The sequence below is a fragment of the Chelonia mydas genome, chromosome 1, assembly GCF_015237465.2.
Source record: "Chelonia mydas isolate rCheMyd1 chromosome 1, rCheMyd1.pri.v2, whole genome shotgun sequence".
NCBI classification, from domain to species: Eukaryota; Metazoa; Chordata; order Testudines; family Cheloniidae; genus Chelonia; species Chelonia mydas.
The window spans coordinates 342,697,298-342,710,217 of NC_057849.1; the positions used below are offsets into that span (position 1 = coordinate 342,697,298).

A 12,920-nucleotide genomic window follows, 5' to 3' on the forward strand; every position below is an offset into this window, starting at 1 on the left:
TGAGCCAGGATCTTGGCCCTGCAGTGGTCTGGTCCCTTTTCCTTCAGGGATCCTGTTCCAGCCTCTTTCAGATACTACAGGGATGGGTGTCAAAGCAGACGGAAGGAAGCCGAGTGGAATAGTGTCCAGTATCACTGGCAAGCTGGAGACGCACACAGACTTTTCTGGGCACTGGACCAGTTTTCAGCACCCTCCTTCATATGGATGACATTGTCAGGGAGGCCACTTGTCTGGTTTTAAGCCAGCCAGTCCTCTTTTGTCCCCCGTCCAGTACAGAGACTAAACCAGACGTGATTTTGTCCGGTATCATGAATAAGGGACACCATTTTGAAGTTCCCACCACTCCACCTCCCCGCCAGCATGACCTCACGTGCTAACGGAACGGCATGCTCTTCAAAATGGCTGCCTCTGGGCAGCACCACCTTATGCACAGCGTGTGTGTGAGGTCACGCTAGCAGGGACAGGCCCACGCCGCTCCCAGAAGTACAGGCATGTCCGGTGTTCTGGGGATGGGGCAGCGGCCACCCTACATATTGTTCCTGTTGGACACAGCCAACTCATGGGACACTGGGAAATAGTCCAGCCAGGCCGAGTCAGCCATTGCTCTCGTGATCCCTCACTTCACTCGTCATGTAGGGGACCCAAAGCTGCAGGATCGTCAGCTGCAAAGCACACGCGTATGTCACAGAACCCGTCAGCATCATCTAAAAGAAGCCCCGGACAAACCCTCTGCAGGCAGCAGCAGTTCTGGGGTTTCAGGCATTAGCAGGCTCTCAGTCACTAGCCAGTGGGAAAGCGCTAGTGATGTGCGTCAGGCTTCTGTTCCCGACTGCCCCTGACTCATTGTGTAACCACGGGCAATTCGCTCGCTAGCTCTGTGCATCTGTCCCCCAGCTCTGCGAAACGGGGACGATACAGACCCATGTCGGCGGGGGAGCGGTGAGAATTCATGTCTGACGAACGAGGGGATCCTTAGAGACGCTGGGATCTTCTGTAGAGGCAAAGATGCTGGAACGCTCCTCACGGACGAGAGCAGCTGTCAAGGTTCCTCCCCCACTCTGAACGCTAGGGTACAGATGTGGGGACCTGCATGAAAACCTCCTAAGCTTATCTTTATCAAAAAGTTCCCCAACGTACAAAATATTCCACCCTTTGTCCTTGGATTGGCCGCTACCACCACCAAACAAATACTGGTTACTGGGGAAGAGCTGTTTGGAAACGTCTTTCCCCCCAAATACTTCCCAAAACCTTGCACCCCACTTTCTGGACAAGGTTTGGTAAAAAGCCTCACCAATTTGCCTAGGTGACTACAGACCCAGACCCTTGGATCTGAGAACAATGAAAAAGCATTCAGTTTTCTTACAAGAAGACTTTTAATAGAAATAGGAGTAAATAGAAGTAAAGAAATCCCCTCTGTAAAATCAGGATAGTAGATACCTTACAGGATAATTAGATTCAAAACATAGAGAATCCCTCTAGGCAAAACCTTAAGTTACAAAAAAGATACACAGACAGAAATAGTTATTCTACTCAGCACAATTCTTTTCTCAGGCATTTAAAGAAATCATAATCTAACACGTACCTAGCTAGATTACTTACTAAAAGTTCTAAGACTCCATTCCTGGTCTATCCCCGGCAAAGGCAGCATAAAGACAGACCCACAGACCCTTTGTTTCTCTCCCTCCTCCCAGCTTTTGAAAGTATCTTGTCTCCTCATTGGTCATTTTGGTCAGGTGCCAGCGAGGTTACCTTTAGCTTCTTAACCCTTTACAGGTGAGAGGAGTTTTCCTCTGGCCAGGAGGGATTTTAAAGGGGTTTACTCTTCCCTTTATATTTATGACAGCAGCGCACGCTTCTCTTTGTTTCGTCTGCTCTGTTACAACCTTTTGTATTTATATCCCCCCATTACCAGAGTACCTGAGCCCCTCGCAATCTTTAGTGCAGTAGTTCTCTAAGCCCTGGTCTACACTAGGAGTTGAGGTAGAATTTAGCAGCATTAAATCGATTTAACCTAGCACCCGTCCACATGACGAAGCCCTTTTTTTCCGACTTATATGGCTCTTAAAATCGATTTCCTTACTCCACCCCCGACAAGGGGATTAGCGCTGAAATCGGCCTTGCTGGGTTGAATTTGGGGTAGTGTGGACGCAATTAGACGGTATTGGCCTCCGGGAGCTATCCCAGAGTGCTCCATTGTGACCGCTCTGGACAGCGCTCTCAACTCAGATGCACTGGCCAGGTAGACAGGAAAAGGCCCGCGAATTTTTGAATTTCAATTTCCTGTTTGGCCAGCGTTGCAAGCTGCAGGTGAGTGCAGAGCTCATCAGCAGAGGTGACCATGGTGGAGTCCCAGAATCGCAAAAGAGCTCCAACATGGACCGAACGGGAGGTACGGGATCTGATCGCTGTATGGGGAGAGGAATCCGTGCTATCACAACTCCGTTCCAGTTTTCGAAATGCCGAAACATTTGTCAAAATCTCCCAGGGCATGAAGGACAGAGGCCATAACAGGGACCCGAAGCAGTGCTGCGTGAAACTTAAGGAGCTGATGCAAGCCTACCAGAAAACCAGAGAGGCAAATGGCCGCTCCGGGTCAGAGCCCCAAACACGCCGCTTCTATGATGAGCTGCATGCCATTTTAGGGGGTTTGGCCACCACTACCCCAGCCACATTATTTGACTCCTTCAATGGAGATGGAGGCAACACAGAATCAGGTTTTGGGGATGAGGAAGATGATGATGAAGTTGTAGATAGCTCACAGCAAGCAAGCAGAGAAACCAGTTTTCCCGACAGCCAGGAACTGTTTCTCACCCTGGACCTGGAGCCAGTACCCCCAGAACCCACCCAAGGCTGCCTCCCGGACCCGCCAGGCAGAGAAGGGACCTCTGGTGAGTGTACCTTTTAAAATACTATACATGGTTTAAAAGCAAGCATGTTTAATGATTAATTTGCCCTGGCATTTGCGGCTCTCCTGGATGTACTCCCAAAGCCTTTGCAAAAGGTTTCTGGGGAGGGCAGCCTTATTCAGTTCACCCTGGCAGGACACTTTACCACACCAGGCCAGTAGCACGTACTCGGGAATCACTGTAGAACAAAGCATTGCAGTGTATGTTTGCTGGCATTCAAACAACATCCGTTCTTTATCTCTCTGTGTTATCCTCAGGAGAGTGATAACATTCATGGTCACCTGGTTGAAACAGGGTGTTTTTCTTAAGGGGACATTCAGAGGTGCCCGTTCCTGCTGGGCTGTTTGCCTGTGGCTGAACAGAAATGTTCCCCGCTGTTAGCCACGGGGAGGGGGGAGGCAAAATGTGACCTTGGAATGAAAGCACATGTGCTATGTATGTAATGTTAACAGCAAGGTTTACCGTGAAAGAGTGTACCCATTGTTCTATAAAATGTATCTTTTTAAATACCACTGTCCCTTTTTTTTTCTCCACCAGCTGCATGTGTTTCAAGGATCACAGGATCTTCTCCCTCCCAGAGGCTAGTGAAGATTAGAAGGCGAAAAAAACGCACTCGTGATCAAATGTTCTCTGAGCTCATGCTGTCCTCCCACACTGACAGAGCACAGATGAATGCGTGGAGGCAGACAATGTCAGAGTGCAGGAAAGCACAAAATGACCGGGAGGAGAGGTGGGAGGAGAGGTGGCGGGCTGAGGAGAGTAAGTGGCAGGCTGAAGAGAGGGCTGAAGCTGAAAGGTGGCGGCAGCATGATGAGAGGAGGCAGGATTCAATGCTGAGGCTGCTGGAGGATCAAACTAATATGCTCCAGCGTATGGTTGAGCTGTAGGAAAAGCGGCTGGAGCACAGACCGCCGCTACAGTCCCTGTGTAACCAACCGCCCTCCTCCCCAAGTTCCATAGCCTCCTCACGCAGATGCCCAAGAACGCGGGGGGGGACGGACCTCCAGCCACCCAGCCACTCCACCCCAGAGGATTGCCCAAGCAACAGAAGGCTGGCATTCAATAAGTTTTAAAGTACTGTGTGGCCTTGTCCTTCCCTCCTCCACCACCCCTCCCGGGCTACCTTGGCAGTTATCCCCCTATTTGTGTGATCAATTAATAAAGAATGCATGAATGTGAAGCAACAATGACTTCATTGCCTCTGCAAGCGGTGATTGAAGGGAGATGGGGAGGGTGGTTAGCTTACAGGGAAGTAGAGTGAAGCAAGGGGCGGGGGGTTTCATCAAGGAGAAACAAACAGAACTTTCACACCGTAGCATTAAACTGGTTTTCAAAGCTTCTCTGATGCGCACCGCGCCCTCCTGTGCTCTTCTAACCGTCCTGGTGTCTGGCTGCGCGTAACCAGCAGCCAGGTGATTTGTCTCAAACTCCCACCCCACCATAAATGTCTCCCCCTTACTCTCACAGATATTGTGGAGCGCACAGCAAGCAGTAATAACAGTGGGAATATTGGTTTCGCTGAGGTCTAACTGAGTCAGTAAACTGCGCCAGCGCGCTTTTAAACATCCAAATGCACATTCTACCACCATTCTGCACTTGCTCAGCCTGTAGTTGAACAGCTCCTGACTACTGTCCAGGCTGCCTGTGTATGGCTTCATGAGCCATGGCATTAAGAGGTGGGCTGGGTCCCCAAGGATAACTATAGTCATTTCAACATCCCCAAGGGTTATTTTCTGGTCTGGGAATAAAGTTCCTTCCTGCAGCTTTTGAAACAAACCAGAGTTCCTGAAGATGCGAGCGTCATGTACCTTTCCCAGCCATCCCATGTTGATGTTGGTGAAACGTCCCTTGTGATCCACCAGTGCTTGCAGCACCACTGAAAATTACCCCTTGCGGTTTATGTACTCGCCGGCTTGGTGCTCCGGTGCCAAGATAGGGATAGGGGTTCCGTCTATCGCCCCACCACAGTTAGGGAATCTCATTGCAGCAAAGCCATCCACTATGACCTGCACATTTCCCAGGGTCACTACCCTTGATACCAGCAGATCTTTGATTGCGTTGGCTACTTGTATCACAGCAGCCCCCACAGTAGATTTGCCCACTCCAAATTGATTCCCAACTGACCAGTAGCTATCTGGTATTGCAAGCTTCCACAGGGCTATTGCCACTCACTTCTCAACTGTGAAGGCTGCTCTCATCTTGGTATTCTTGTGCTTCAGGGCAGGGGAAAGCAAGTCACAAAGTTCCATGAAAATGCCCTTACGCATGCGAAAGTTTCGCAGCCACTGGGAATCGTCCCAGACCTGCAACACTATGCGGTCCCATCAGTCTGTGCTTGTTTCCCGGGCCCAGAATCGGCGTTCCACAGCATGAACCTGCCCCATTAGCACCATGATGCCTGCATTGCCAGGGCCCGTGCTTTGAGAGAAGTCTGTGTCCATGTCTTCATCACTCTCGTCACCACGCTTACGTCGCCTACTCACCCGGTTTCGCTTTGGCAGGTTCTGGTGCTGCATATACTGCTGGATAATGCGTGTGGTGTTTAATGTGCTCCTAATTGCCGAAGTGATCTGAGTGGGCTCCATGCTTGCCATGGTATGGCGTCTGCACAGAAAAAAGGCATGGAACGATTGTCTGCCGTTGCTCTGACAAAAGGAGGAGCGACTGACGACATAGCTTACAGGGTTGGCTTACAGGGAATTAAAATCAACAAAGGGGATGGCTTGACATCAAGGAGAAACAAACAACTGTCACACAGAATGGCCCCCTCAAGGATTGAACTCAAAACCCTGGGTTTAGCAGGCCAATGCTCAACACACTAAGCTATCCCTCCCTCTGGTATTTCAGGCAGGACTTCAGGGAGGGAGGGAGGGGGGAGCAAATGAATACCAAAGAAATCTGGTTCATTTCTTGTTTTGATCCACTCCATCCATCTTTTACATCTTTGTCTGGCAGCAGATGGTGCAGAAGGACTGCAAGCCATCCACATCTCCTGGCTGCTCGGCAGAAGATGGTACAATAGGACTGCTACCCATCCTCATCTCCTGCCTGCCCAGCAGAAGATGGTGCAATAGGACTGCCTGCAGGACTAAAGAGAATGACCTGGTCGAGTCACTCCTAATTTAGTCCCTGCACCCATATCTGCCCAGGCGCTCCTGACCGACCTTACCGAGGCGGCCGGGAGCACCTCGGACATGAGGAGGATGGTTTTCAGGCCTATTGCACCGTCTGCTGCCACAAGGCAATGGGTTGCTGCTGCTGTGTAGCAATGCAGTACCGCATCTGCCAGCGCCCAGGAGACATACGGTGACAGTGAGCTGAGCGGGCTCCATGCTTGCCATGGTATGGCGTCTGCACAGGTAACCAGGAAAAAAAAGGCGCGAAACAATTGTCTGCTATTGCTTTCACAGAGGGAGGGCGGGAGGGAGGACCTGACGACATATACCCAGAACCACCCGCGACAATGTTTTTTGCCCCATCAGGCATTGGGATCTCGACCCAGAATTCCAGTGGGCAGCGGAGACTGCGGGAACTGTGGGATAGCTACCCATAGTGCAGCGCTCCGGAAGTCGACGCTAGCCTCGGTATTGTGGAAGCACTCTGCCGAGTTAATGCACTTAGAGCATTTTGTGTGGGGGGGACGCACAAACGACTATATAAAAATGATTTCTAAAAAACTGACTTCTATAAATTCGACCTAATTTCGTAGTATAGACATACCCAAACTTATTTGATCGGGCCCCTCTTTGTGTCTGGAGTCGTTTAGGGGCCCCAGCCCCACAAGTATATATACTGCCACTGCGCTCTGACGGCAGAGGAGAGAGCAGCAGCTGCTGGCCGAGTGCCCAGCTCTGACGGCAGGGCTGCGCCAGCAGCAGCACAGAAATAAGGTTGGCAACGTGAAATGGGAGGGGAGACTCCCTGGAAGTGGCCAGCATGACCCTGCAACTCCTAACCTGGGTGGAGGGGCCAGGGGACTCTGCGCGCTGTCCCTGCTTGCAGGCACTGCCCCCGAAGCTCCCATTGGCTGCGGTTCCTGGCCAATGGGAGCTGCAAAGCCGGAGCTTGGCGGGAGCTGCACATAGAGCCCCCACTGGCCTTCCCTCCCTCTAGGAGCTGCAGGGACACACGGAGCCAGGTAGGGAGTCTACCAGCCCCACCGCTCCCCACCCCCCCCCCAGTGCAGCCGGGGTTCCGGGCAGCATGCTGCCACCCACCCCCACCTCCAGTGAGGGTCCTGGGCCACCCCCCAGCACCCTGCTGTACCCCCAGACTGCCCCACCCCATAGAGCACCTGCAGACCTGGCCCAAGTTTTAGTTATGGGTAAATAGTACAAGTCATGGACAGGTCACGAGCAGTGAATTTTTGTTTACTGTCCATGACCTTTACTAAAAATACCTGTGACTAAATCATAGCCTTAGTTATTGTGACATCTGATGAACTTCTACAGATTCCTTACAGCTGGGCTCACACGGAACGTCATTTTGTAGGCCCAATTCTCACAACCCCACCTCAAACCCTGAGTCAGCCCAGACACCGAAGGCGCAGTATACGGATCCAGATCCTGCAAAACTTAATTGGCACAAGTACCACCTCTCCCATCTGGGCAGTCCCACTGAGGTCTGTTCATCCAGGTAAGGACTCCTCATGAGGACAGGTTTGCAGGGTTGGGACCCATCTTGCCACATGAGATGCAATAGTCTGGACCGGGATACCTTGAGTTTGAAAATCCTCTTCAAAGCACTTCCTATTGATGGTGAACTCCAGTTCCTCCGTGTAGCTGTACAGTTCTATTGGGAAGACAACAGGAATTAGAGACAGATAGCCCCACTTACCAGTTCCAGTGCCTGAGTTCTCAAAGGGGCACCTCGGGGCCGATCTACTCATTTGAGCAAACACGTGGAAACTGGATGCCTAAATTAACTAGATTGAGGACAGCCTGGCCTAGTGGAAAGCCCTGGACTGAGACTCAGGAGACCCTAGGTTCTATTCCAAGCTCTGCTCCTGACCTGTGGGGTGACCTTAGGCATGTCAGGTCCCCATTCTGAGCCTCAGTTTCCCAATCTGTAACATATGGATAATGATCCTGACCTCCTCTATAAAGCACTTTGAGATCCATGGATGAAAAGTGCTATAGAAGAGCAAGGTATTATTATTAATAGGCTTTTCTACCACCACCAAGTGCCTCACAAGAATTAATGTACCTTAACTACAGCCCTGTGAAGTAAGGAAGTATTATCCCCATTTTACAGACGGGAAATGGAAGGACAGAAATGTGCCTTTCCCCCAGGACAGAGTCTGTGGAAGAACCAGGAACAGAATCCAGATCTCCAGATTCTCAGACCAGTTCCTTAATTACATGCACATCCTTCCTCTCTCACTTCGGTGCCCAAGTTTCAAATCATGCTCACAGTGTAAATGAAAAAAATGCAGCCAGGGTGAGGATGAAACATGGTGGGTGGGTTTAGGTAGCTCTGACTGAGCCCAGAAAATACTCTGTTCACTTTAATGTCACACTATTAAAGTGGGGGATCCATAATTATTGCTAAGCTACAAAATAATACAACACACATAAGCAAAGACCCACTGAATGTGTTACCAGCACCACTGTCGTTTGATATAACGGCATTTTTAAAATCTAATTGACTTAACACCATTTATGCCACTTGTTTACTTTTTTGCATTTCCCCATTTCTAGTCAATTGCATCCCCAGGTTCTCTGGCACTAGCCAATGGAGTTGCTGGCACTGCGGGGAATATTTCCTCGGGATTATTTTTGAAGTTATTTCTATTGCCGCTGAGTTTTGTAGCGAAAGGGGCCACAAAAGTCTGGGGATAGATACAAATAATTATGATTTATCTTACAATACGAATGTGGATCAGAACCCCCATTGTGCAGGGTACTGAAACTGAGTGTGTCACGACTGGGACGTTGGCAATCAGGCAGGCCTAGTGGCTGCAGCAGGCATCAGAAATCAAGCCAGTGGTCAGAGACAGTGTCAGGAATCAGGAGACTAGTCACAGAAGAGGAGTCAAGCCAGGAGTTAGAGCCAAAGTCTGAAGCAGGGAACATGAGTGGGGTCTGTTCTAGCACCAGGCCAGGTACCGGCAGGCTGCAGAGACAGCTTCCTGGAACTCCTTCCGTGCCTAAATAATGCGCCTGGAGCAATCGGAGGTTGCAGGGCTGCTGCCACTGGGTATTTGGTGAGAGGCATGTCCTGTGTTGCTTATTCCCCTATGATTTATAGTGCACGCTATGCCCTGGCTGCCAAGTGACAGGGTGGAAGTGTTCATCACCTGAAGCCCTACAGACCCAGGTTCTACTCGGCTGGGCCCCTAGAGATCGAGACAACCCCTGCTTTAAGGAACTTACAGTGTACATTAAAACCAAGTCACTCGGGCCTTGTCTACATCACACAGTCAGCATTCATCGACAAAACAGCGGAGATTGACATACTGCAACACTCCTCCCGCTGATTTAACTCTCCTGCTATGCCAACAAAATAAAGCCACCTTGACGAGAGGCATGGAGCGTTCTGCGACAAAGTTAGATCAACGCAGTGTCAGGGTAGACACTGCGCTTGGTTAGGTCGCTGTAAATGGCCTCCAAGAGGTGTTCCACAATGCCCAACCTGTATTTGGTGTCAAATTTGACCAACAGTCTCCTTCTACAGGAAAACACAATATGAACTGCATGAGGTGGATACTTCTATCTATAATTTATGACACTACAAGAGTGAAGGCAACCCTTTCACAGACTTTGTCCTACGGACAAACTCTGTGGTTGCACCAGCGCATCCCGACCCACTATCACTTTTGCACCAAATCATCAAGTTGCGACGTGGCAGAATGACATTTCATGGGCTCCAAAAGCCATTTGGTACCGCAAGTGCTTGAGAAGCTGAACCCCCCTCTGGAAAAAATCGAGATGGTCTTGATTCCTGATATTCATGAGATAAGGGTGAAAACTCCAGGAATGTCAAGTAATCAGTGCTCATTTAAATAGGGGTTTGGGATCACACAAAGGACAGCCAGGAGAACTACTTTCTCCTCTCTCCAGCAGTGGAAGGACACCTCACTGAGGAAATGTGCTGCAACCCCCTCTGCACCAGCATATCCTCTGCTTAGAAGTGCAGAGCTAAAAATAGTGACCCCTTTACAGTTTGCTGGCAGGAATACGCTCAAGACCCCCTGACAATTACACTGCAGAAATAGCCTGAGTCATTCCACTTGTAAGAACACAGGGCCCGACCTGTGCTTAACTCCCTCCCCACCCAGCTTACCCTGACCACAAAGCAGGACACGGTGCAGCGACGAAGGGGAACAGCTGAGTAACTCTCACAGTAAAGTAATTCCTGCCCTGGAAACAAACACCAAATGACTCACCCCTCCTGCAGTTCGTTACCAGTCGCCCTGAGGATTATGCTGAGCACCCTGCCAGCTCTGCTTGGAGTTTGGAACGCGGGTGTGATAAAGCCACTGAGTGAAACACTGCTATGAAACACCGATACACTAGGAGTCTGCATGGTCTAGTCATAGGAGCACAGAATGTGGCTCGGAGCTTAGGTTCAGCTCAGACACCCAACAAGAGGGGGACTAGGAACGGGACAGGAAGCCTTTCACTTTTCAGCCCAAGTTGACTGATCAAAAGTTGTTACCAGCTGATGGCTATTCGGTAGCCTATGGAAGTGAGCTGATGAGTTTCGCGGTCTAGATCCCAATCACTGTCCTCAGCATCTTTTGGTTGACGGGCCCAGGGGTCAGTAGGAAATGACTTTGATGAGATCTTTCTGAGCAGGCAGGGTGGGTACCTATTTGAGAGGGACGGTGCAGAGAGGTTTCCACTACCTGTGCTGTATTCTGACTCCCTGAGCTGCTCCAGTTCTTGGAGAGTACTTCGGAGCAGTCCTCTGAAGCTATCCTGAGACCTTTTTCCTGACACCTTACTCCCCGGCGGGGAAGTGACCGGGCATTGCGGATCTGCTATTAATTACTCAATACCATCTCCGATTCTAGGTAATTATTTGGGATGTCTTCAACCTATTGCTTATGTCTGTGTGTGCTTAAATCTAATAAATTGTAGTTTTAGATGAGAAAGTGCTTACCTGTATTAAGTTTCATCAGACAGAATTGCTGTGTTCCCACTGATTTACTCCTGACAGTCCATGGAGTGAAACAGTGAAGTTACCACTGCTTTGGGTTTTGAAAACCCTCGGTAACATCCCCTCTCCGGTGACAGAGCTAATTAGACTGAACTACGGTATTGCTACACTACAAGGCTTTTAACAACACGCAGCATAGCTAAAAGGCACGCAGCGTAGCTGCTGTTTGTCGGCAGGAGCGAGCTCTCCTGCCGACAAAAAATTTCCACCCCCCACGAGCGGCAGTGGCTTTGTCGACAGGAGAGCGCTCTTCACACTGGCGCTTTTCATCGGTAAAATTTTGTTGTTCGGGGTGTGTGTTTTTTTAACACCCCTGAATGACAAAAGCTTTGCTGATGAAGTGACAGCGTAGACAAAGCCTGACTGTCATTGTTTCTGTTCAGTGATTAGCAGAGGTGAATTGCTGCTAAGCAGGTCTAGGGGCATAGCTAAATCACTAAAGATCTGGGTTAAGCAGCGGAACCTCAGAACAGGGCAGAAGTGTCAGTGGGTGTCCAACAGTGGCAGCCCGTGACCAGCAGCGGCAGCAAACAGCCAGTTGCAGATGTGCACATCGACCACGGAGACCCGGCTCAACAGCCGCTCCCGGGGCAGAAGGTGAATCCTTGCGAACATACCTCTGAACTCTGGGTCTTTGCTAACCAAACACAGCCAGCTGTGAGCTGGGTGCACAGGAGCGGGGAGTGATGTGTTAAAGGGACATTTGTTCATCAGACATTCCCACTGCAAGGTGGGAAACTGAGGCAAAGACCCTGCCCAGGACACTGTACAGTGAGGTGCTTGCTTACGGTTACAATATTTGAATGTGGTTGTGGTGTTTTCCCAAACTAATACTTGGTTCCCTTTCCCTTTTATTAAAAAGTTCTCTTTTGTTACACACAGACTCGGTGCTTGCAAGAGGGAAAGTACTGCCTCTTGGAGGCGCCCAGGGTGGTGGTCAATTTTTGCAGATTACTGGCTGGGGGCTCGAGCTGGTTCTGTTTTGCAGTGTTAAGAGGAACCCCGAGATGTTGAACTGGACCCTCGCTGCTGCTGACTCCACCTGGCAGAAAGGTTACATATCAAATAAACAAGAAGCAGCGATTGTAACATTTATCGCAACTTTTAGGATTTTGAAAAAAATTCTCATGTACAAAAAGAACAAACAAAGAATGTGCAGGGCTCTTAGCATGCACAAAATCAAGCAAACAAGGCCACAAATGGGTTCTCGGTAATCTCCGAGGGGTGCTTGGAGGATTAACTAGCTACGGTGTGCAAAGCCCTTTAGACGGATGAAAAGCAGGAGGTTTAAACATGAAGAGCAGTCTCCTTAATTATCACCATCATGCTACTGATATTTGTCCTGCTATTGCCATTCAAAACTATAATCTGAACAAAACAGGAAGCAGAATCCACTGACATGTAAATACTTCTGGCAGAATTTGATTAAAAAATAATAATTTCATCAGATAATATGACACTTCATCAGACACTTATTTTTAAGATTTTTTTTTAAAATAATTTAAATTTTCACAGTTGTGCAAAATGCAGGGGTTTAAACATTTTTATTGTTATCTGGGTTTTAAGCATTTTTTATTCTTATTAATTTAGGTTTTCAGAGTTGCAGGAATGCATGAGGGAGATGAGAGAATTATTTAATGAGAGTAGATGTTGAGATTCAAAAAGTTAAAGCAGCATCCTGCTAAAAAACACAAAGTGTCAGCATCGTACGCAAGATATACAAAGGAAATAGTCTTAAATGAAAGTCTAATAAGTTCTCAAGCAGCATTTTTCAAACTCAGCCTATCTGTAAATTACGGATACCGATGAAAATATTATTTTGCCCATTTCTGTGCATGATGAAATTGACGT

General features: G+C 49.1%; 1 protein-coding gene across 2 annotated transcripts in view; it reads right to left on the reverse strand.

Annotated features, from left to right (window-relative positions):
- The window catches only part of STRIP2 (striatin interacting protein 2), a 68,372-nt gene that overhangs the window by 42,098 nt on the left and 13,354 nt on the right, over window positions 1–12,920 (reverse strand). For both annotated transcript variants that reach the window (XM_037889420.2, XM_043521283.1), the window contains one exon: window positions 7,623–7,697. In XM_037889420.2, coding sequence (XP_037745348.1) covers window positions 7,623–7,697 — 75 coding nt within the window. The remainder of the gene's footprint in view (window positions 1–7,622; window positions 7,698–12,920) is intronic.